Source organism: Cajanus cajan, chromosome 4 (assembly GCF_000230855.2).
Source record: "Cajanus cajan strain Asha chromosome 4, NIPB_CcT2T_4, whole genome shotgun sequence".
Taxonomy (NCBI): domain Eukaryota; kingdom Viridiplantae; phylum Streptophyta; class Magnoliopsida; order Fabales; family Fabaceae; genus Cajanus; species Cajanus cajan.
In genome coordinates this window covers 68,464,600-68,489,506 of record NC_138520.1, presented here as the reverse complement: position 1 = coordinate 68,489,506, position 24,907 = coordinate 68,464,600, and the positions used below count along the sequence as shown (strand labels likewise).

Here is a 24,907-nt window from a genome sequence, read left to right as displayed (position 1 = left end):
AACCCTCCCCCAGGTGCCATCTGTTTACACGTTAATGCGTTGCAATGCGCCTCTCCCCCAGGCGCTATCAAATTCAAACACTCCCTTTCATTAGTTAAATGTAGAACGTGTTATTGGGTTTCACAAAATTCACTTCCTCCGGTGTGGTCCATGTGACACCCTCTACCCCAACATAATTACTTAATAAGCATTAATTGTATTATAAAAAGTATATATTCTAGAGTAACTTAAAACAATAAACATCATAAGGCAGAAGATGCACATTCATAAATTCATTAACATATATATCAAACTTAAGAAGTCATAATAAAACAAAGATTATAAATCAATCCCAGTAAAGGTGGCAGTGCCTCCTAGTTAGGAATCAATTTATAATTTATTTAAATTACACAAGGAAAGAAAATGTTTTTAGAATAAGAAAGACATAAGAGAAATCCTAGCTAAACCCGATGTCACATCCTATCAGAGCATGCCCCAAGAAGCCTTTAGGCCTCATCACCAACATCCTCATGATGATGATCACCTGCAACATAAATTTAAATATATACAAAAATAACAAGGGAGTGAGAAACATCTCACTCAGTTGTAGATGAAGAAATAAAAGTTAAATAGCATACACACACATAATCAATATCACATATAATTATTTATCATGCAATGCTGTCATAGACTTATCTCATAAATATATGCATGTGGCGCCATACGGAAGTTCACATATCATCATTGGTGACCCTAAGGCACACCTAGTTAGCATATCGTGGGTGACCCAAAGGAACACCTGGTTACATCATTGGTGACCCAAAGGCACACCTTGTTAGTCGTGGGTATGCGGCCTCAGCGGCACACCTGGAATAATATATGCATATGATGCATGTCATACATTCATTGACTCCACATCTAACATGTTACAGAATCTTCTATAGTACATCATTCCATATTCACATTTCATAATTTATAATATATTTCAATAGTTCAATAGTTTAATAGTCCAACAGTCCAATATTCCAATAGTCCAATAGTCTAGTGGTCCAACGGTCCAACAGTCCAATGGTCCAACAATCCAACAGTCCAATATTCCAACAGTCCAACAGTTCACGGTCCAATGGTCCATTCGTAGGTCACAGGTCATGGGTACATATTTCATATAGTTATATTCTCATAAGGTTGGCATCGGTCACATACATATTCTATTCAAGTTATAATAAGTCCCTTATAAACTTTCGCATGGGTATTTTTAAAGTATATTTATATTTATAAAAATAAAACTTATTCATCTTTTTAACACTAATTACACATTTATGAATTACCACAAACCAGGAATCAAGTAATACAAATAGAAAATAAAGCAAAACACACTAATAATGCATAATATTCAAATAAACAATATAACAGATAAGGGATCGGGAGCCAATCCAACAAACAAACTATTTAACAATTATTCCCACATCCCCAAGCAAGGTTTCCCACTCCCCCCCTTACCTAGATAACAGGCGCTGAAATTAGAGCAGAGCTTCTTCCTCTAGGCTCCTTCTACTAGGGCAGAACAACCTCCTATGGATTCCTCTGGGCCTTCAGAGAGAAGAAGAGGAAAAGAATAGAGTATAAGAGAAGAGAGAATGAGAATGAGAAGTGTTTCTTGGGATGGTTTGCAATGGAGAAGTGAAGGTCTATTTATAGTCTCCAAGACACATTAAAAAAATGGAAAATAATGAAAAAATCTTAGACAAAACTAAGTGGAATGAATTAGTGAGATGAATTATTAAAGTTGGTGGGATGAATTAATGGAATGAATTATTAAAGTTGGTGGATGGGTTAGTGGACACGTTCTTTAGCACGATGATTTGCACCCTCTAGATGGCCGAATTTGGTCAAGTGGTCTTCATAAAAGTTGTAGCCGTGGATGCTATCTTTTCAATCGCGTTGGAATCACCCAAAAAGAAGTTCTAGAACTCCAGATATGTCTGTTTTAGTGAAGAGGGGTCAAGCTGCCAGCGTGAGTTAAAGATGTTGCGGTTTTTAGAATATTTAACATGATAGATGAAGGAATTTGAAAATGGTTTCTTCATAAAAGTTATAGTATTTTCTCTTAGCTTTCCATTGATATAAAGTTTGTATCCTTTGGACAACCACAGACCGAGTTATGCCCCAAAAACCGAGGCTTGCCAGTCAGCCCAGCGAAAACGATTTTTTTTGAAAAGAAAGTTTACAACTATCTAATTAAGCCCAACAATATACATATATTTCTAAAGCCTATAATTAAGCATAAATGGAGTGTGAATTAGCTACATTTGGAATAAAAGATAACTACCAAATATCATAATAATAATAGTAACCATTTTTGGAAAACTGGGGTGTTACAATTCTCCCCTCCTTTAAGAAATTTCGTCCTCGAAATTTACCTGAAAATAGGAATGGATAAACTTCACGCATCTTGCTTTCTAATTCTCAGGTAGCATTTTCTTCAAAATTTCCTCCCCAAACGACCTTAACCAAAGGAATTTCCTTTCCTCTTAGTTGTTTCACCCTCGTATCATTAATTCTTAAAGGAACTGTTTCATAGGTGAGATTATCTTTCAATTGAACGTTGTCAGACTCAATGATATGGGAAGGATCATGGACATATTTTCTGAGTTGGGAAACATGAAAGACATTATGAAGATTTGAAAGAGATGGGGGTAAGGCAATTTGATAGGCTACTTCACCAATCCTTTTAAGGATTTGATAAGGACTAATGAAATGTGGAGTAAGCTTACGAGATTTTAGTGCTCTGCCTACTCCTGTCCAAGGAGTAACTTTAAGGAATACATGATCACCTTCATTAAACTCAAGGTCCTTTCTCCTCTTATCACTGTAACTCTTCTGCCTACTCTGAGCTGCTCTCATTCTCTCCTGGATCATCTTAACTTGTTCAGTAGTTTGTTGAACTATCTCAGGTCCTAAGATAACATTCTCTCCAGGTTCTACCCAACACAAGGGTGTTCTATATCTTCTACCATATAGAGCTTCATAGGGTGCCATCCCAATACTGGAATGGTAGCTATTGTTGTAGGTAAATTCTATCAAAGGTAGGAAACTATCCCAACTACCCCCATGTTCTAAGATGCAAGCTCTCAACAAGTCTTCCAAAGATTGAATAGTTCTTTCGGTTTGGCCATCTGTTTGGGGATGGTAGGCTGAACTCAATCTAAGCTTAGTGCCTAGAGCCTCATGTAAACTGTCCCAAAATCTAGAAGTAAACCTAGGATCTCTGTCAGAAACTATACTAGTAGGAACCCCATGCAATCTCACAATCTCACTTATGTACAACTTGGTTAGTCTCTCCAAAGAGTATCTAATGTTAATGGGAATAAAATGGGCAGACTTAGTCAATCTATCTACAATAACCCATATAGCATCTAAGTTTTTCGTAGTTTTAGGTAACCCAACTATGAAATCCATAGAGATGCTATCCCATTTCCATACAGGCACATCCAAAGGTTGCATCAAACCTGAAGGTTTTTGGTGTTCTACCTTAGCTTTTTGACATACTAGACAGGCATACACAAATTCCTCCACTTCCTTCTTCATCTTAGGCCACCAAAACATCTTCTTAAGGTCTTGGTACATCTTAGTGGCTCCAGGACGAATACTAAGGCTACTCCTATGTCCTTCTTCAAGAATTGTTCTCTTAAGTTCAGGCACACCAGGAATACACAACCTATCCCTAAATCTCAATACTCCATCTATTCCAATTCTAAATTCACTTTCCACACCTTGATTCAACTTCTCAGCTTGACTCAATAAGAAAGGATCTACCTTCTGACCTTTTCTAATTTCATCTATCAAGTTATTAGTCACCTTCAAGGTTCCCAACCTAATACTCTTAGGAGTTAGCTCACACCCTAAACTCATATCCCTAAATTCCTCAATCATGTGCAATTCCCTCATCATTAAAGAAGAAATTCTCAAGGATTTCCTACTCAAAGCGTCAGCTACCACATTAGCTTTGCCGGGGTGATAGTTCAACTGAAAGTCATAGTCCTTAAGAAACTCTAACCATCTTCTCTGTCTCATATTTAATTCTTTTTGGTCAAACAAGTACTTAAGGCTTTTATGATCACTAAACACCTCAAATCTAGAGCCAAACAAGTAGTGCCTCCACAACTTAAGTACAAAAACTATAGCAGCTAACTCAAGGTCATGAGTAGGATAGTTCTGTTCATGGGTTTTAAGTTGTCTAGATGCATAGGCTACTACCCTTCTTTCCTGCATAAGTACTCCACCTAAACCTGATTTGGAAGCATCACAAAATACCTCAAAAGTCTTGCTAGGGTCAGGTAATACTAACACAGGGGCACTAGTTAGTCTTCTCTTAAGTTCTTGAAAACTCTCTTCACACTTAGAGTCCCACACAAAAGGTTGGTTTTTCCTAGTCAATTTGGTCAAAGGTAAAGCTAATTTAGAAAAACCCTCTATAAACCTCCTATAATACCCAGCTAGTCCTAGAAAACTCCTAATCTCAAAAACTGACTTAGGTGTTTTCCATTCAAGAACCGCCTCTACCTTAGAAGGATCTACAGCTATCCCATCCTTGGATATCACATGTCCTAAAAAATTCACACTCTCCAACCAAAATTCACATTTTGCCAATTTAGCATACAATTGTTTCTCCTTAAGGGTTTGAAGAACGATCCTAAGGTGCTCAGCATGCTCCTCCCTATTCTTAGAATATACTAGAATATCATCTATGAAGACCACTACAAATCTATCCAAGTAAGGGTGAAAGATCCTATTCATGTAGTCCATGAAAACACTAGGTGCATTAGTCACACCAAAAGGCATCACTAAATACTCATACTGCCCATAGCGGGTCCTAAAAGCAGTCTTTGGGATATCCTCGGATTTCACTCGGATTTGGTGATAACCTGATCTCAAATCTATCTTACTAAACACACAAGCCCCAACTAGCTGGTCCATAAGGTCATCTATTCTAGGCAATGGATACTTATTCTTAATGGTTACTTTATTTAGTTGCCTATAGTCTACGCACAATCTCATGCTCCCATCTTTCTTCTTGACCAATAGAACAGGCGCTCCCCAAGGTGAAACACTAGGCCTAATGAATTGTTTCTCTTGTAGTTCCTCTATCTGTTTCTTAAGCTCAACTAACTCTTTAGGAGACATCCTATATGGTGCTATAGATATGGGTGCGGTACCTGGCACTAAGTCTATACTGAACTCAATCTCTCTCTCAGGTGGTAAACTAGACACATCCTTAGGAAATACTTCTGGAAATTCTCTCACTAAGGGAATCTCATCTAGCTTACTCTCAGTCTCAACTGTTAATGAAGATAAGATCATGTATACCCTTTCATTTTCCTTTAAACAAGTTTTAATGTCAGAAGCACTAAAAAATTCCGTACTCTTACATTCACCAAATAAAATGGATTTATCAAAGCAATTTAAAAGAACATGGTGAGAAGATAGCCAATCCATACCAAGGATTACATCTAATTGACTAAGAGGCAGACAGATTAAGTCAACTAGAAACTGTTTATCAGAAATTATCAAAGGGCATTTTAAACATACTAGGGATGTAGTTACAGAACCATTAGTAGGGCTTTCAACAACTAAATCAAAATTTAACAAGGACACAGGCAATTTCAGTTTTTGGACACAAGAGATGGAAATAAAGGAATGAGTTGCACCAGAATCAAATAGTACAACAAAAGGAGTCTCTACTATGAAACAAGTACCTTGTATCAAATTTTCTGACTGAGCAGCTTCAACACCACTAAGAGCAAATACTCTCCCTACAGTCATTGGTCGTTCGGTTTGCGATTATGATCCAACGACACGTGTTCTTGGTGGTTCAGGACATTGAGAGTGCTAACATGTCCTTTACCATTGTAGTTGAAACAGGTAATCTCCTTGTCGCGACATTCAGACTTTTTATGACCAACACGTCCACACTTCCCACACCTCCCTGAAAAAGTAGATCCTCCAACACTTCCAATAGTATTCACAGTGGGTTCTTTAGTAAAGGGTTTACTTCTATTAGTAGTAGGCATACTCCCTTGAAATCTTGTAGAAGTGGAATAAGGCTTACTCCTACCAGAAGTACTAGGATTCACTGTACGAGTAGGACCTCCAGCTCCTTTATAGAAAGCAGCACGAGCACGGTTGTCACGATCATAAATGCTGCACTTATTGACCAGAATGGGAAAATGATATATCTCCTGATAGTTAATTGCTGTTTTCACTTCAGGACGCAGACCATTTACAAACTTTATGCATTTGGCCCTTTCACCATTCTCACCATGGTAGTGTGTACAGTAGCGGACCAAAGCATCAAATTTGGTAGCATAAGCTTCCACAGTATCATTTCCTTGTTTGAGTTCAAGGAATTCCATTTCCTTCCTACTTCTCACATCATCGGGAAAATATTTCTCAATAAATACTCTTTTAAAGTTCTCCCAATTCAAGTGCACGCCTCCATCAATTATCCTCCGAAGTGCTCCTTCCCACCAAAAGTGAGCATCAGCATTTAACATAAAAGTGGCCAACTTCACCTTCTGAGTAAGGGGACATTCCATAACATTGAAGATCTTTTCAATCTCTGTTAACCAATTTATGGCAGTGTCTGGGTCATAACCTCCTTTAAAAGTGGGTGGATTATTCTTCTGAAATTGCTCCAACCAGTTAGGAGCAACTCCAATCATATTATTGTTGTTCATAGCTTGGGCTAATGCTTGGAGAGCATCAGCAATCGCACGATCATTTCTACCAGCCATATTCTAAAGAAATAATACAATTAATAGACATAGGCAAGCATCATACCAACATAATAGATCTCACAATCAATTCATTTATCAAATAAACATGTTAAAAACATAACTCACGGCCGATAGAATCGACCTGCTCTGATACCACTAAATGTGACACCCTCTACCCCAACATAATTACTTAATAAGCATTAATTGTATTATAAAAAGTATATATTCTAGAGTAACTTAAAACAATAAACATCATAAGGCAGAAGATGCACATTCATAAATTCATTAACATATATATCAAACTTAAGAAGTCATAATAAAACAAAGATTATAAATCAATCCCAGTAAAGGTGGCAGTGCCTCCTAGTTAGGAATCAATTTATAATTTATTTAAATTACACAAGGAAAGAAAATGTTTTTAGAATAAGAAAGACATAAGAGAAATCCTAGCTAAACCCGATGTCACATCCTATCAGAGCATGCCCCCAAGAAGCCTTTAGGCCTCATCACCAAGATCCTCATGATGATGATCACCTGCAACATAAATTTAAATATATACAAAAATAACAAGGGAGTGAGAAACATCTCACTCAGTTGTAGATGAAGAAATAAAAGTTAAATAGCACACACACACATAATCAATATCACATATAATTATTTATCATGCAATGCTGTCATAGACTTATCTCATAAATATATGCATGTGGCGCCATACGGAAGTTCACATATCATCATTGGTGACCCTAAGGCACACCTAGTTAGCATATCGTGGGTGACCCAAAGGAACACCTGGTTACATCATTGGTGACCCAAAGGCACACCTTGTTAGTCGTGGGTATGCGGCCTCAGCGGCACACCTGGAATAATATATGCATATGATGCATGTCATACATTCATTGACTCCACATCTAACATGTTACAGAATCTTCTATAGTACATCATTCCATATTCACATTTCATAATTTATAATATATTTCAATAGTTCAATAGTTTAATAGTCCAACAGTCCAATATTCCAATAGTCCAATAGTCTAGTGGTCCAACGGTCCAACAGTCCAATGGTCCAACAATCCAACAGTCCAATATTCCAACAGTCCAACAGTTCACGGTCCAATGGTCCATTCGTAGGTCACAGGTCATGGGTACATATTTCATATAGTTATATTCTCATAAGGTTGGCATCGGTCACATACATATTCTATTCAAGTTATAATAAGTCCCTTATAAACTTTCGCATGGGTATTTTTAAAGTATATTTATATTTATAAAAATAAAACTTATTCATCTTTTTAACACTAATTACACATTTATGAATTACCACAAACCAGGAATCAAGTAATACAAATAGAAAATAAAGCAAAACACACTAATAATGCATAATATTCAAATAAACAATATAACAGATAAGGGATCGGGAGCCAATCCAACAAACAAACTATTTAACAATTATTCCCACATCCCCAAGCAAGGTTTCCCACTCCCCCCCCTTACCTAGATAACAGGCGCTGAAATTAGAGCAGAGCTTCTTCCTCTAGGCTCCTTCTACTAGGGCAGAACAACCTCCTATGGATTCCTCTGGGCCTTCAGAGAGAAGAAGAGGAAAAGAATAGAGTATAAGAGAAGAGAGAATGAGAATGAGAAGTGTTTCTTGGGATGGTTTGCAATGGAGAAGTGAAGGTCTATTTATAGTCTCCAAGACACATTAAAAAAATGGAAAATAATGAAAAAATCTTAGACAAAACTAAGTGGAATGAATTAGTGAGATGAATTATTAAAGTTGGTGGGATGAATTAATGGAATGAATTATTAAAGTTGGTGGATGGGTTAGTGGACACGTTCTTTAGCACGATGATTTGCACCCTCTAGATGGCCGAATTTGGTCAAGTGGTCTTCATAAAAGTTGTAGCCGTGGATGCTATCTTTTCAATCGCGTTGGAATCACCCAAAAAGAAGTTCTAGAACTCCAGATATGTCTGTTTTAGTGAAGAGGGGTCAAGCTGCCAGCGTGAGTTAAAGATGTTGCGGTGTTTAGAATATTTAACATGATAGATGAAGAAATTTGAAAATGGTTTCTTCATAAAAGTTATAGTATTTTCTCTTAGCTTTCCATTGATATAAAGTTTGTATCCTTTGGACAACCACAGACCGAGTTATGCCCCAAAAACCGAGGCTTGCCAGTCAGCCCAGCGAAAACGATTTTTTTTGAAAAGAAAGTTTACAACTATCTAATTAAGCCCAACAATATACATATATTTCTAAAGCCTATAATTAAGCATAAATGGAGTGTGAATTAGCTACATTTGGAATAAAAGATAACTACCAAATATCATAATAATAATAGTAACCATTTTTGGAAAACTGGGGTGTTACAATTCTCCCCTCCTTTAAGAAATTTCGTCCTCGAAATTTACCTGAAAATAGGAATGGATAAACTTCACGCATCTTGCTTTCTAATTCCCAGGTAGCATTTTCTTCAAAATTTCCTCCCCAAACGACCTTAACCAAAGGAATTTCCTTTCCTCTTAGTTGTTTCACCCTCGTATCATTAATTCTTAAAGGAACTGTTTCATAGGTGAGATTATCTTTCAATTGAACGTTGTCAGACTCAATGATATGGGAAGGATCATGGACATATTTTCTGAGTTGGGAAACATGAAAGACATTATGAAGATTTGAAAGAGATGGGGGTAAGGCAATTTGATAGGCTACTTCACCAATCCTTTTAAGGATTTGATAAGGACCAATGAAACCCATGAAAGAAGGATTTGCAGGAAAGAAGGGTAGTAGCCTATGCATCTAGACAACTTAAAACCCATGAACAGAACTTTCCTACTCATGACCTTGAGTTAGCTGCTATAGTTTTTGTACTTAAGTTGTGGAGGCACTACTTGTTTGGCTCTAGATTTGAGGTGTTTAGTGATCATAAAAGCCTTAAGTACTTGTTTGACCAAAAAGAATTAAATATGAGACAGAGAAGATGGTTAGAGTTTCTTAAGGACTATGACTTTCAGTTGAACTATCACCCCGGCAAAGCTAATGTGGTAGCTGACGCTTTGAGTAGGAAATCCTTGAGAATTTCTTCTTTAATGATGAGGGAATTGCACATGATTGAGGAATTTAGGGATATGAGTTTAGGGTGTGAGCTAACTCCTAAGAGTATTAGGTTGGGAACCTTGAAGGTGACTAATAACTTGATAGATGAAATTGGAAAAGGTCAGAAGGTAGATCCTTTCTTATTGAGTCAAGCTGAGAAGTTGAATCAAGGTGTGGAAAGTGAATTTAGAATTGGAATAGATGGAGTATTGAGATTTAGGGATATGTTGTGTATTCCTGGTGTGCCTGAACTTAAGAGAACAATTCTTGAAGAAGGACATAGGAGTAGCCTTAGTATTCATCCTGGAGCCACTAAGATGTACCAAGACCTTAAGAAGATGTTTTGGTGGCCTAAGATGAAGAAGGAAGTGGAGGAATTTGTGTATGCCTGTCTAGTATGTCAAAAAGCTAAGGTAGAACACCAAAAACCTTCAGGTTTGATGCAACCTTTGGATGTGCCTGTATGGAAATGGGATAGCATCTCTATGGATTTCATAGTTGGGTTACCTAAAACTACGAAAAACTTAGATGCTATATGGGTTATTGTAGATAGATTGACTAAGTCTGCCCATTTTATTCCCATTAACATTAGATACTCTTTGGAGAGACTAACCAAGTTGTACATAAGTGAGATTGTGAGATTGCATGGGGTTCCTACTAGTATAGTTTCTGACAGAGATCCTAGGTTTACTTCTAGATTTTGGGACAGTTTACATGAGGCTCTAGGCACTAAGCTTAGATTGAGTTCAGCCTACCATCCCCAAACAGATGGCCAAACCGAAAGAACTATTCAATCTTTGGAAGACTTGTTGAGAGCTTGCATCTTAGAACATGGGGGTAGTTGGGATAGTTTCCTACCTTTGATAGAATTTACCTACAACAATAGCTACCATTCCAGTATTGGGATGGCACCCTATGAAGCTCTATATGGTAGGAGATGTAGAACACCCTTGTGTTGGGTAGAACCTGGAGAGAATGTTATCTTAGGACCTGAGATAGTTCAACAAACTACTGAACAAGTTAAGATGATCCAGGAGAGAATGAGAGCAGCTCAGAGTAGGCAGAAGAGTTACAGTGATAAGAGGAGAAAGGACCTTGAGTTTAATGAAGGTGATCATGTATTCCTTAAAGTTACTCCTTGGACAGGAGTAGGCAGAGCACTAAAATCTCGTAAGCTTACTCCACGTTTCATTGGTCCTTATCAAATCCTTAAAAGGATTGGTGAAGTAGCCTATCAAATTGCCTTACCCCCATCTCTTTCAAATCTTCATAATGTCTTTCATGTTTCCCAACTCAGAAAATATGTCCAGGATCCTTCCCATATCATTGAGTCTGACAACGTTCAGTTGAAAGATAATCTTACCTATGAAACAGTTCCTTTAAGAATTAATGATACGAGGGTGAAACAACTAAGAGGAAAGGAAATTCCTTTGGTTAAGGTCGTTTGGGGAGGAAATTTTGAAGAAAATGCTACCTGGGAATTAGAAAGCAAGATGCGTGAAGTTTATCCATTCCTATTTTCAGGTAAATTTCGAGGACGAAATTTCTTAAAGGAGGGGAGAATTGTAACACCCCAGTTTTCCAAAAATGGTTACTATTATTATTATGATATTTGGTAGTTATCTTTTATTCCAAATGTAGCTAATTCACACTCCATTTATGCTTAATTATAGGCTTTAGAAATATATGTATATTGTTGGGCTTAATTAGATAGTTGTAAACTTTCTTTTCAAAAAAAATCGTTTTCGCTGGGCTGACTGGCAAGCCTCGGTTTTTGGGGGCATAACTCGGTCTGTGGTTGTTTAAAGGATACAAACTTTATATCAATGGAAAGCTAAGAGAAAATACTATAACTTTTATGAAGAAACCATTTTCAAATTCCTTCATCTATCATGTTAAATATTCTAAAAACCGCAACATCTTTAACTCTCGCTGGCAGCTTGACCCCTCTTCACTAAAACAGACATATCTGGAGTTCTAGAACTTCTTTTTGGGTGATTCCAACGCGATTGAAAAGATAGCATCCACGGCTACAACTTTTATGAAGACCACTTGACCAAATTCGGCCATCTAGAGGGTGAAAATCATCGTGCTAAAGAACGTGTCCACTAACCCATCCACCAACTTTAATAATTCATTCCATTAATTCATCCCACCAACTTTAATAATTCATCTCACTAATTCATTCCACTTAGTTTTGTCTAAGATTTTTTCATTATTTTCCATTTTTTTAATGTGTCTTGGAGACTATAAATAGACCTTCACTTCTCCATTGCAAACCATCCCAAGAAACACTTCTCATTCTCATTCTCTCTTCTCTTATACTCTATTCTTTTCCTCTTCTTCTCTCTGAAGGCCCAGAGGAATCCATAGGAGGTTGTTCTGCCCTAGTAGAAGGAGCCTAGAGGAAGAAGCTCTGCTCTAATTTCAGCGCCTGTTATCTAGGTAAGAGGGGGAGTGGGAAACCTTGCTTGGGGATGTGGGAATAATTGTTAAATAGTTTGTTTGTTGGATTGGCTCCCGATCCCTTATCTGTTATATTGTTTATTTGAATATTATGCATTATTAGTGTGTTTTGCTTTATTTTCTATTTGTATTACTTGATTCCTGGTTTGTGGTAATTCATAAATGTGTAATTAGTGTTAAAAAGATGAATAAGTTTTATTTTTATAAATATAAATATACTTTAAAAATACCCATGCGAAAGTTTATAAGGGACTTATTATAACTTGAATAGAATATGTATGTGACCGATGCCAACCTTATGAGAATATAACTATATGAAATATGTACCCATGACCTGTGACCTATGAATGGACCATTGGACCGTGAACTGTTGGACTGTTGGAATATTGGACTGTTGGACCATTGGACTGTTGGACCGTTGGACCACTAGACTATTGGACTATTGGAATATTGGACTGTTGGACTATTAAACTATTGAACTATTGAAATATATTATAAATTATGAAATGTGAATATGGAATGATGTACTATAGAAGATTCTGTAACATGTTAGATGTGGAGTCAATGAATGTATGACATGCATCATATGCATATATTATTCCAGGTGTGCCGCTGAGGCCGCATACCCACGACTAACAAGGTGTGCCTTTGGGTCACCAATGATGTAACCAGGTGTTCCTTTGGGTCACCCACGATATGCTAACTAGGTGTGCCTTAGGGTCACCAATGATGATATGTGAACTTCCGTATGGCGCCACATGCATATATTTATGAGATAAGTCTATGACAGCATTGCATGATAAATAATTATATGTGATATTGATTATGTGTGTGTGTGCTATTTAACTTTTATTTCTTCATCTACAACTGAGTGAGATGTTTCTCACTCCCTTGTTATTTTTGTATATATTTAAATTTATGTTGCAGGTGATCATCATCATGAGGATGTTGGTGATGAGGCCTAAAGGCTTCTTGGGGCATGCTCTGATAGGATGTGACATCAGGTTTAGCTAGGATTTCTCTTATGTCTTTCTTATTCTAAAAACATTTTCTTTCCTTGTGTAATTTAAATAAATTATAAATTGATTCCTAACTAGGAGGCACTGCCACCTTTACTGGGATTGATTTATAATCTTTGTTTTATTATGACTTCTTAAGTTTGATATATATGTTAATGAATTTATGAATGTGCATCTTCTGCCTTATGATGTTTATTGTTTTAAGTTACTCTAGAATATATACTTTTTATAATACAATTAATGCTTATTAAGTAATTATGTTGGGGTAGAGGGTGTCACATTTAGTGGTATCAGAGCAGGTCGATTCTATCGGCCGTGAGTTATGTTTTTAACATGTTTATTTGATAAATGAATTGATTGTGAGATCTATTATGTTGGTATGATGCTTGCCTATGTCTATTAATTGTATTATTTCTTTAGAATATGGCTGGTAGAAATGATCGTGCGATTGCTGATGCTCTCCAAGCATTAGCCCAAGCTATGAACAACAATAATATGATTGGAGTTGCTCCTAACTGGTTGGAGCAATTTCAGAAGAATAATCCACCCACTTTTAAAGGAGGTTATGACCCAGACGCTGCCATAAATTGGTTAACAGAGATTGAAAAGATCTTCAATGTTATGGAATGTCCCCTTACTCAGAAGGTGAAGTTGGCCACTTTTATGTTAAATGCTGATGCTCACTTTTGGTGGGAAGGAGCACTTCAGAGGATAATTGATGGAGGCGTGCACTTGAATTGGGAGAACTTTAAAAGAGTATTTATTGAGAAATATTTTCCCGATGATGTGAGAAGTAGGAAAGAAATGGAATTCCTTGAACTCAAACAAGGAAATGATACTGTGGAAGCTTATGCTGCCAAATTTGATGCTTTGGTCCGCTACTGTACACACTACCATGGTGAGAATGGTGAAAGGGCCAAATGCATAAAGTTTGTAAATGGTCTGCGTCCTGAAGTGAAAACAGCAATTAACTATCAGGAGATATATCATTTTCCCATTCTGGTCAATAAGTGCAGCATTTATGATCGTGACAACCGTGCTCGTGCTGCTTTCTATAAAGGAGCTGGAGGTCCTACTCGTACAGTGAATCCTAGTACTTCTGGTAGGAGTAAGCCTTATTCCACTTCTACAAGATTTCAAGGGAGTATGCCTACTACTAATAGAAGTAAACCCTTTACTAAAGAACCCACTGTGAATACTATTGGAAGTGTTGGAGGATCTACTTTTTCAGGGAGGTGTGGGAAGTGTGGACGTGTTGGTCATAAAAAGTCTGAATGTCGCGACAAGGAGATTACCTGTTTCAACTGCAGTGGTAAAGGACATGTTAGCACTCTCAATGTCCTGAACCACCAAGAACACGTGTCGTTGGATCAGAATCGCAAACCGAACGACCAAAGACTGTAGGGAGAGTATTTGCTCTTAGTGGTGTTGAAGCTGCTCAGTCAGAAAATTTGATACAAGGTACTTGTTTCATAGCAGAGACTCCTTTTGTTGTACTATTTGATTCTGGTGCAACTCATTCCTTTATTTCCATCTCTTGTGTCCAAAAACTGAAATTGCCTGTGTCCTTGTTAAATTTTGATTTAGTTGTTGAAACCCCTACTAATGGTTCTGTAACTACATCCCTAGTATGTTTAAAATGCCCTTTGACAATTTCTGATAAACAGTTTCTAGTTGACTTAATCTGTCTGCCTCTTAGTCAATTAGATGTAATCCTTGGTATGGATTGGCTATCTTCTCACCATGTTCTTTTAAATTGCTTTGATAAATCCATTTTATTTGGTGAATGTAAGAGTACGGAATTTTTTAGTGCTTCTGACATTAAAACTTGTTTAAAGGAAAATGAAAGGGTATACATGATCTTATCTTCATTAACAGTTGAGACTGAGAGTAAGCTAGATGAGATTCCCTTAGTGAGAGAATTTCCAGAAGTATTTCCTAAGGATGTGTCTAGTTTACCACCTGAGAGAGAGATTGAGTTCAGTATAGACTTAGTGCCAGGTACCGCACCCATATCTATAGCACCATATAGGATGTCTCCTAAAGAGTTAGTTGAGCTTAAGAAACAGATAGAGGAACTACAAGAGAAACAATTCATTAGGCCTAGTGTTTCACCTTGGGGAGCGCCTGTTCTATTGGTCAAGAAGAAAGATGGGAGCATGAGATTGTGCGTAGACTATAGGCAACTAAATAAAGTAACCATTAAGAATAAGTATCCATTGCCTAGAATAGATGACCTTATGGACCAGCTAGTTGGGGCTTGTGTGTTTAGTAAGATAGATTTGAGATCAGGTTATCACCAAATCCGAGTGAAATCCGAGGATATCCCAAAGACTGCTTTTAGGACCCGCTATGGGCAGTATGAGTATTTAGTGATGCCTTTTGGTGTGACTAATGCACCTAGTGTTTTCATGGACTACATGAATAGGATCTTTCACCCTTACTTGGATAGATTTGTAGTGGTCTTCATAGATGATATTCTAGTATATTCTAAGAATAGGGAGGAGCATGCTGAGCACCTTAGGATCGTTCTTCAAACCCTTAAGGAGAAACAATTGTATGCTAAATTGGCAAAATGTGAATTTTGGTTGGAGAGTGTGAATTTTTTAGGACATGTGATATCCAAGGATGGGATAGCTGTAGATCCTTCTAAGGTAGAGGCGGTTCTTGAATGGAAAACACCTAAGTCAGTTTTTGAGATTAGGAGTTTTCTAGGACTAGCTGGGTATTATAGGAGGTTTATAGAGGGTTTTTCTAAATTAGCTTTACCTTTGACCAAATTGACTAGGAAAAACCAACCTTTTGTGTGGGACTCTAAGTGTGAAGAGAGTTTTCAAGAACTTAAGAGAAGACTAACTAGTGCCCCTGTGTTAGTATTACCTGACCCTAGCAAGACTTTTGAGGTATTTTGTGATGCTTCCAAATCAGGTTTAGGTGGAGTACTTATGCAGGAAAGAAGGGTAGTAGCCTATGCATCTAGACAACTTAAAACCCATGAACAGAACTATCCTACTCATGACCTTGAGTTAGCTGCTATAGTTTTTGTACTTAAGTTGTGGAGGCACTACTTGTTTGGCTCTAGATTTGAGGTGTTTAGTGATCATAAAAGCCTTAAGTACTTGTTTGACCAAAAAGAATTAAATATGAGACAGAGAAGATGGTTAGAGTTTCTTAAGGACTATGACTTTCAGTTGAACTATCACCCCGGCAAAGCTAATGTGGTAGCTGACGCTTTGAGTAGGAAATCCTTGAGAATTTCTTCTTTAATGATGAGGGAATTGCACATGATTGAGGAATTTAGGGATATGAGTTTAGGGTGTGAGCTAACTCCTAAGAGTATTAGGTTGGGAACCTTGAAGGTGACTAATAACTTGATAGATGAAATTAGAAAAGGTCAGAAGGTAGATCCTTTCTTATTGAGTCAAGCTGAGAAGTTGAATCAAGGTGTGGAAAGTGAATTTAGAATTGGAATAGATGGAGTATTGAGATTTAGGGATAGGTTGTGTATTCCTGGTGTGCCTGAACTTAAGAGAACAATTCTTGAAGAAGGACATAGGAGTAGCCTTAGTATTCGTCCTGGAGCCACTAAGATGTACCAAGACCTTAAGAAGATGTTTTGGTGGCCTAAGATGAAGAAGGAAGTGGAGGAATTTGTGTATGCCTGTCTAGTATGTCAAAAAGCTAAGGTAGAACACCAAAAACCTTCAGGTTTGATGCAACCTTTGGATGTGCCTGTATGGAAATGGGATAGCATCTCTATGGATTTCATAGTTGGGTTACCTAAAACTACGAAAAACTTAGATGCTATATGGGTTATTGTAGATAGATTGACTAAGTCTGCCCATTTTATTCCCATTAACATTAGATACTCTTTGGAGAGACTAACCAAGTTGTACATAAGTGAGATTGTGAGATTGCATGGGGTTCCTACTAGTATAGTTTCTGACAGAGATCCTAGGTTTACTTCTAGATTTTGGGACAGTTTACATGAGGCTCTAGGCACTAAGCTTAGATTGAGTTCAGCCTACCATCCCCAAACAGATGGCCAAACCGAAAGAACTATTCAATCTTTGGAAGACTTGTTGAGAGCTTGCATCTTAGAACATGGGGGTAGTTGGGATAGTTTCCTACCTTTGATAGAATTTACCTACAACAATAGCTACCATTCCAGTATTGGGATGGCACCCTATGAAGCTCTATATGGTAGAAGATATAGAACACCCTTGTGTTGGGTAGAACCTGGAGAGAATGTTATCTTAGGACCTGAGATAGTTCAACAAACTACTGAACAAGTTAAGATGATCCAGGAGAGAATGAGAGCAGCTCAGAGTAGGCAGAAGAGTTACAGTGATAAGAGGAGAAAGGACCTTGAGTTTAATGAAGGTGATCATGTATTCCTTAAAGTTACTCCTTGGACAGGAGTAGGCAGAGCACTAAAATCTCGTAAGCTTACTCCACATTTCATTAGTCCTTATCAAATCCTTAAAAGGATTGGTGAAGTAGCCTATCAAATTGCCTTACCCCCATCTCTTTCAAATCTTCATAATGTCTTTCATGTTTCCCAACTCAGAAAATATGTCCATGATCCTTCCCATATCATTGAGTCTGACAACGTTCAATTGAAAGATAATCTCACCTATGAAACAGTTCCTTTAAGAATTAATGATACGAGGGTGAAACAACTAAGAGGAAAGGAAATTCCTTTGGTTAAGGTCGTTTGGGGAGGAAATTTTGAAGAAAATGCTACCTGAGAATTAGAAAGCAAGATGCGTGAAGTTTATCCATTCCTATTTTCAGGTAAATTTCGAGGACGAAATTTCTTAAAGGAGGGGAGAATTGTAACACCCCAGTTTTCCAAAAATGGTTACTATTATTATTATGATATTTGGTAGTTATCTTTTATTCCAAATGTAGCTAATTCACACTCCATTTATGCTTAATTATAGGCTTTAGAAATATATGTATATTGTTGGGCTTAATTAGATAGTTGTAAACTTTCTTTTCAAAAAAAATCGTTTTCGCTGGGCTGACTGGCAAGCCTCGGTTTTTGGGGCATAACTCGGTCTGTGGTTGTCCAAAGGATACAAACTTTATATCAATGGAAAGCTAAGAGAAAATACTATAACTTTTATGAAGAAACCATTTTCAAATTCCTTCATCTATCATGTTAAATATTCTAAAAACCGCAACATCTTTAACTCACGCTGGCAGCTTGACCCCTCTTCACTAAAACAGACATATCTGGAGTTCTAGAACTTCTTTTTGGGTGATTCCAACGCGATTGAAAAGATAGCATCCACGGCTACAACTTTTATGAAGACCACTTGACCAAATTCGGCCATCTAGAGGGTGCAAATCATCGTGCTAAAGAACGTGTCCACTAACCCATCCACCAACTTTAATAATTCATTCCATTAATTCATCCCACCAACTTTAATAATTCATCTCACTAATTCATTCCACTTAGTTTTGTCTAAGATTTTTTCATTATTTTCCATTTTTTTAATGTGTCTTGGAGACTATAAATAGACCTTCACTTCTCCATTGCAAACCATCCCAAGAAACACTTCTCATTCTCATTCTCTCTTCTCTTATACTCTATTCTTTTCCTCTTCTTCTCTCTGAAGGCCCAGAGGAATCCATAGGAGGTTGTTCTGCCCTAGTAGAAGGAGCCTAGAGGAAGAAGCTCTGCTCTAATTTCAGCGCCTGTTATCTAGGTAAGGGGGGGAGTGGGAAACCTTGCTTGGGGATGTGGGAATAATTGTTAAATAGTTTGTTTGTTGGATTGGCTCCCGATCCCTTATCTGTTATATTGTTTATTTGAATATTATGCATTATTAGTGTGTTTTGCTTTATTTTCTATTTGTATTACTTGATTCCTGGTTTGTGGTAATTCATAAATGTGTAATTAGTGTTAAAAAGATGAATAAGTTTTATTTTTATAAATATAAATATACTTTAAAAATACCCATGCGAAAGTTTATAAGGGACTTATTATAACTTGAATAGAATATGTATGTGACCGATGCCAACCTTATGAGAATATAACTATATGAAATATGTACCCATGACCTGTGACCTACGAATGGACCATTGGACCGTGAACTGTTGGACTGTTGGAATATTGGACTGTTGGATTGTTGGACCATTGGACTGTTGGACCGTTGGACCACTAGACTATTGGACTATTGGAATATTGGACTGTTGGACTATTAAACTATTGAACTATTGAAATATATTATAAATTATGAAATGTGAATATGGAATGATGTACTATAGAAGATTCTGTAACATGTTAGATGTGGAGTCAATGAATGTATGACATGCATCATATGCATATATTATTCCAGGTGTGCCGCTGAGGCCGCATACCCACGACTAACAAGGTGTGCCTTTGGGTCACCAATGATGTAACCAGGTGTTCCTTTGGGTCACCCACGATATGCTAACTAGGTGTGCCTTAGGGTCACCAATGATGATATGTGAACTTCCGTATGGCGCCACATGCATATATTTATGAGATAAGTCTATGACAGCATTGCATGATAAATAATTATATGTGATATTGATTATGTGTGTGTATGCTATTTAACTTTTATTTCTTCATCTACAACTGAGTGAGATGTTTCTCACTCCCTTGTTATTTTTGTATATATTTAAATTTATGTTGCAGGTGATCATCATCATGAGGATGTTGGTGATGAGGCCTAAAGGCTTCTTGGGGCATGCTCTGATAGGATGTGACATCGGGTTTAGCTAGGATTTCTCTTATGTCTTTCTTATTCTAAAAACATTTTCTTTCCTTGTGTAATTTAAATAAATTATAAATTGATTCCTAACTAGGAGGCACTGCCACCTTTACTGGGATTGATTTATAATCTTTGTTTTATTATGACTTCTTAAGTTTGATATATATGTTAATGAATTTATGAATGTGCATCTTCTGCCTTATGATGTTTATTGTTTTAAGTTACTCTAGAATATATACTTTTTATAATACAATTAATGCTTATTAAGTAATTATGTTGGGGTAGAGGGTGTCACATGGACCACACCGGAGGAAGTGAATTTTGTGAAACCCAATAACACGTTCTACATTTAACTAATGAAAGGGAGTGTTTGAATTTGATAGCGCCTGGGGGAGAGGCGCATTGCAACGCATTAACGTGTAAACAGATGGCACCTGGGGGAGGGTTTATCTACAAAACGCCTCCCCCCTATGGCTCCTTCTGAAAAATGTCTGCTCCCCTGCTCTTTCTTTTTCCACGTATGCAGGTGCCACATCAGCCATATAAGGCGCATGGAGAGGCTTTTTTCTGAAAAACGCCCCACCCCCTGCGTTTTCTGTTCCACGTGGCGTCACGCTATCAAAAATCACCTACTTTGATAAATTGTTTTTTTTTTTAATTTATTTCGTGTATTTTTTTAGTTTTTTTTATTTTTTGGGGTCAAAAAGCCCACAAACAACTCTAATGACACTCACTTGGACATCACATATATCACTTTTGAGCCATTTTAACATAAACTAAAAAAAAATAACATGACATAGTAACATGGATGTTGTTGGATTGACTAGTGACACTCATCGATAATTATTCCATAAAATATTTCAAAATAACTTCATATGTGTAAAATATTTTCATAACAATACTACATGCTCAAAAAGTTGTCAAAAGTGGCATGACCACGAGACAATCACCCAAATATGTTAGCCACCCAATGATAGATTTGGTTTGGTCCAAATGACTCACATCCAAAAGAGTATATATTTTTTCGATTCTTAAAAAAATCATTTTTTATATATTAATTATTTGTGTTAATTATAATAATTATTTTACTTAAATATCTAATTAATTAGTTAATGAATCATATGTTTACTTAATAATTGTTCGAAAATTTAAAATTTTCTCCTCAAAACAAATTTTCTAAAATACTTTGGGGATTTATTGAAAACACCTCTTTCAAATTATGTACCATCCATGTGGCAAGCGTTTAAAGACAGTTGTTAGTCAATTGTAGGCCAAATGTGTAGAATTTGAATAATTTAAAGAGTTGGTAGATGCTATTTATTTTTAAACTTTATAAAATTATACCCGTATCTTTTTTCTTATTTATTTGTTTAAATTAACAGTTTATTATATATAAGGAATTTAAAATCACACTAATGTCACTTAACACACTCCTATTACTCATGTATAGGCAAGGGATAGTGAGTAATTAAGTAGACTATGTCTTCCAAACTTTCACCATTATTTATTGCATTTCCTTTCATTTTTGGTCCTTTTCTGTTTCATTATGAGATAAGTCTATGACAGCATTGCATGATAAATAATTATATGTGATATTGATTATGTGTGTGTGTGCTATTTAACTTTTATTTCTTCATCTACAACTGAGTGAGATGTTTCTCACTCCCTTGTTATTTTTGTATATATTTAAATTTATGTTGCAGGTGATCATCATCATGAGGATGTTGGTGATGAGGCCTAAAGGCTTCTTGGGGCATGATCTGATAGGATGTGACATCGGGTTTAGCTAGGATTTCTCTTATGTCTTTCTTATTCTAAAAACATTTTCTTTCCTTGTGTAATTTAAATAAATTATAAATTGATTCCTAACTAGGAGGCACTGCCACCTTTACTGGGATTGATTTATAATCTTTGTTTTATTATGACTTCTTAAGTTTGATATATATGTTAATGAATTTATGAATGTGCATCTTCTGCCTTATGATGTTTATTGTTTTAAGTTACTCTAGAATATATACTTTTTATATTGTATAATTTGGGTATTAGAATTAGGCGTTACAGTAAATGGTATCAAAGCAACGTTCCATGTGTAACTTGGGGAAATGTGCTAACCATGTTTCTATTATTATAAACTGATCTATAAAATTACAGATGGCAGGAAGAAGGAATACCGAACTAACAGAGGCTGTACAAGCTATTAGGGACATGGCTGCTGCCTTGTTAAGGAATCAACCACCAGGAAGAACAGGAGAGTCACAAGGACTTGTAGAATTCAGAAGCAATAACCCTTCCCAATTTGATGGAGGATACAATCCTGAAAAAGCTGAATTATGGATTAAAGAAATAGAAAAAATATTTCGAGCTATGAACTGTCCTGACAACCAAAAAGTAAATTATGCAGTATTTATGTTAGTAGGAGAAGCAGAATATTGGTGGGATAGTACCAGGAGATTATTAGAAGGAGGGGGAATAATTATTACATGGGAAGTATTTAGAACCAAATTTTTTGAAAAATATTTTCCTAATGATGTTAGGAGGGCTAAAGAAATAGAATTTATGCAGTTAAAACAATGGAATATGACAGTGGGAGAATATGCTTCTAAGTTTGAGGAATTGGGAAAATACTCTACTTTCTTTTATCACCCTGATGAGAGGATGAAGTGTATTAAATTTGAGGATGGACTTAGACCAGAATTAAGAAAGGCAGTAGGGATATTAGAAATCTCTGATTTTCCCACATTAATACACAAGTGTCGATTTTTGGAAGGTTTTGATCATAATAAGGATAATAGACCAAAATCTTTTGGCCCTCAATTTAATAAGAAAAGGGATAATGAAAGAAAACCTTATGTTCGACCACAATGGAAACCCCAATCCTCTCAATTTGCAGGAAATTCCAGTAGGTCCATTAATAATCAAGCCAAGTGTTTTAAGTGTGGACAAGGTCATTATACTAAAGATTGTCATCTCAAAGGACCTGTTTGTTTCAAGTGTGGAAAGCCTGGTCATGTATTTTCTGAGTGTGGACAACCAAAGACGCACGTGAATACTTCCGGATCCAAACCAAGACCTTCTACAACTGGAAGAGTTTACACCATGACCGGAACTGAAGCTGCTCAAAACAACGATCTAATACAAGGTAAATGTTTAATTAAAGGCAAAACTTTAAATGTACTGTATGATTCAGGCGCAACTCATTCTTTTATCTCCAATAATTGTGTTCAATACCTCCAATTACCAATTTCTTCTTTAGAGAATAATTTGATTGTTTCAACCCCTACAAACAAATCTGTAATTGCCAATAAGGTTTGTTCAGACTGTCCTATTTTTATTGGCGATAAAAAATTTCTTGTAAATTTGATCTGCTTACCTTTATCACAATTAGATGTGATTTTAGGTATGAACTGGTTATCTTCCAACCACGTTCTTCTTAATTGTGCAGAAAAGTCTATAATATTTTCTGATCCTTGTCGCCACCGGCCCGAAACGGGCTTTCGGCATCCGCGAAGGATGGTTGGACTCGTTTTATTTGTTTGAAAAATGTGGATTGCTAGAATGACTTATTCTCAAACTGAGACCTCGTCAAACGAGCAATTTTATTAAAAGGCTCACTAATCCATGTTAATCCCAAGCGGGACCCTCCATGGATTAGTGGTTTTCATAAAAGGAGGGTTCGTGGAGTCGCCACCAATGTTTTACTCAAAACATTGGAAAAAGGGATAAGGCAATTGATTTTATAAATCAACTTTGGCCATTACAACCAGAGTTGGGTAAGGGAGTCGGTTACGCGTGGGGAAGGTGTTAGCACCCCACAGCGCCCCTTTCGGGTTCCCTATGACAGATTATTTCTAAAATAATAGCGTAAAATTACTAAATTACCCCTATTTATTATAAGCGATTATAAATTAACTATCTACATGGTGACAGTTTAAATATGCACACAGAAAGCAGTAAAAGGAAGGATTTAAGAAGAAACCTCTTGAAGCGTGCTTTTATATATTGAGTAAGACTGGGAAGCTTTTTGGCGTTCCCTCGCTCTACAAGCTCGCTCGCTCCTTCCTAAAAACTTTTGACTATGGAAATCCGGAGGATTTCCCTTCGACTAGGTTCGAATCTCCAAGCTAAGTGCTCGGAATTCCGGAACTTCGTCGGATCGACTCCCAGAGAGATTTCTAGGGCAGAACACTGCTCAAAAACCCTAGAATACTCAAGGAGGGAGTCAAAACTGAGTGAAAAAGTGTGGAATGACGTCCAATTGACGTCATATTTATAGGGAATAGGCGCAATACGGCCTACAGGGGCAATACGGCCGTATTGAAATTTTTGAACTTCAATACGGTCGTATTGAAGTTCAATACGGTCGTATTGAAGTTCAGAAATTTCAATACGCCCGTATTGAGTTCGCTGCGGTTGTATTGAAGTGTCAATACGGTCGTACTGACTTCAGTATGGCCGTATTGAAGCTTCAATACGGCCGTATTAAGTTCAGTACGGCCGTATTGGGCTTTTTCCCTCCACTTCTTTATTTTGAGCTATTCTAAGACCTCTAGACCTACAGAGAACCCTCCTAGGGCCTTCGAGGAGTCCTTCTGGCTGATTATCCTTCAGTCTTCGAGAGTCTTCAAGCTTTATTTCCGACCCGGACAATTTTAGGGGTCTACAGCTGCCCCCCCTTTACTTAGTCAAACGGCCTTTTGGTGTACCGTTTGATAAGTAAAGGAGTTGACCCAATTGTCCGGGGAATAAGCCATCCTTCCGACTTGTAGTATCTTCAGGTGGGAAAATTGTTGAGTAGCCTCTCCAGGTTGAGTTTGCCCTCTCCAGG

The 24,907-nt window shown here is 36.9% G+C and overlaps 1 protein-coding gene across 5 annotated transcripts in view; it reads left to right on the top strand.

Annotated features, from left to right (window-relative positions):
* The window catches only part of LOC109795314 (myelin transcription factor), a 40,238-nt gene that overhangs the window by 2,865 nt on the left and 12,466 nt on the right, over positions 1-24,907 (top strand). Inside the window, exon 4 of one of the 5 annotated variants that reach the window (XM_083072889.1) lies at positions 21,786-22,059. The exons of 2 other annotated variants lie outside the window; for them this stretch is intronic. In XM_083072889.1, the coding sequence (XP_082929015.1) occupies positions 21,786-21,823 (38 nt within the window). In that variant the 3' untranslated portion in view covers positions 21,824-22,059. Of the gene's footprint in view, positions 1-20,006; positions 20,346-21,785; positions 23,222-24,907 lie in introns of those variants that run through there. 2 more of the 5 variants (XM_083072890.1, XR_014433334.1) reach the window with 2 other exon arrangements.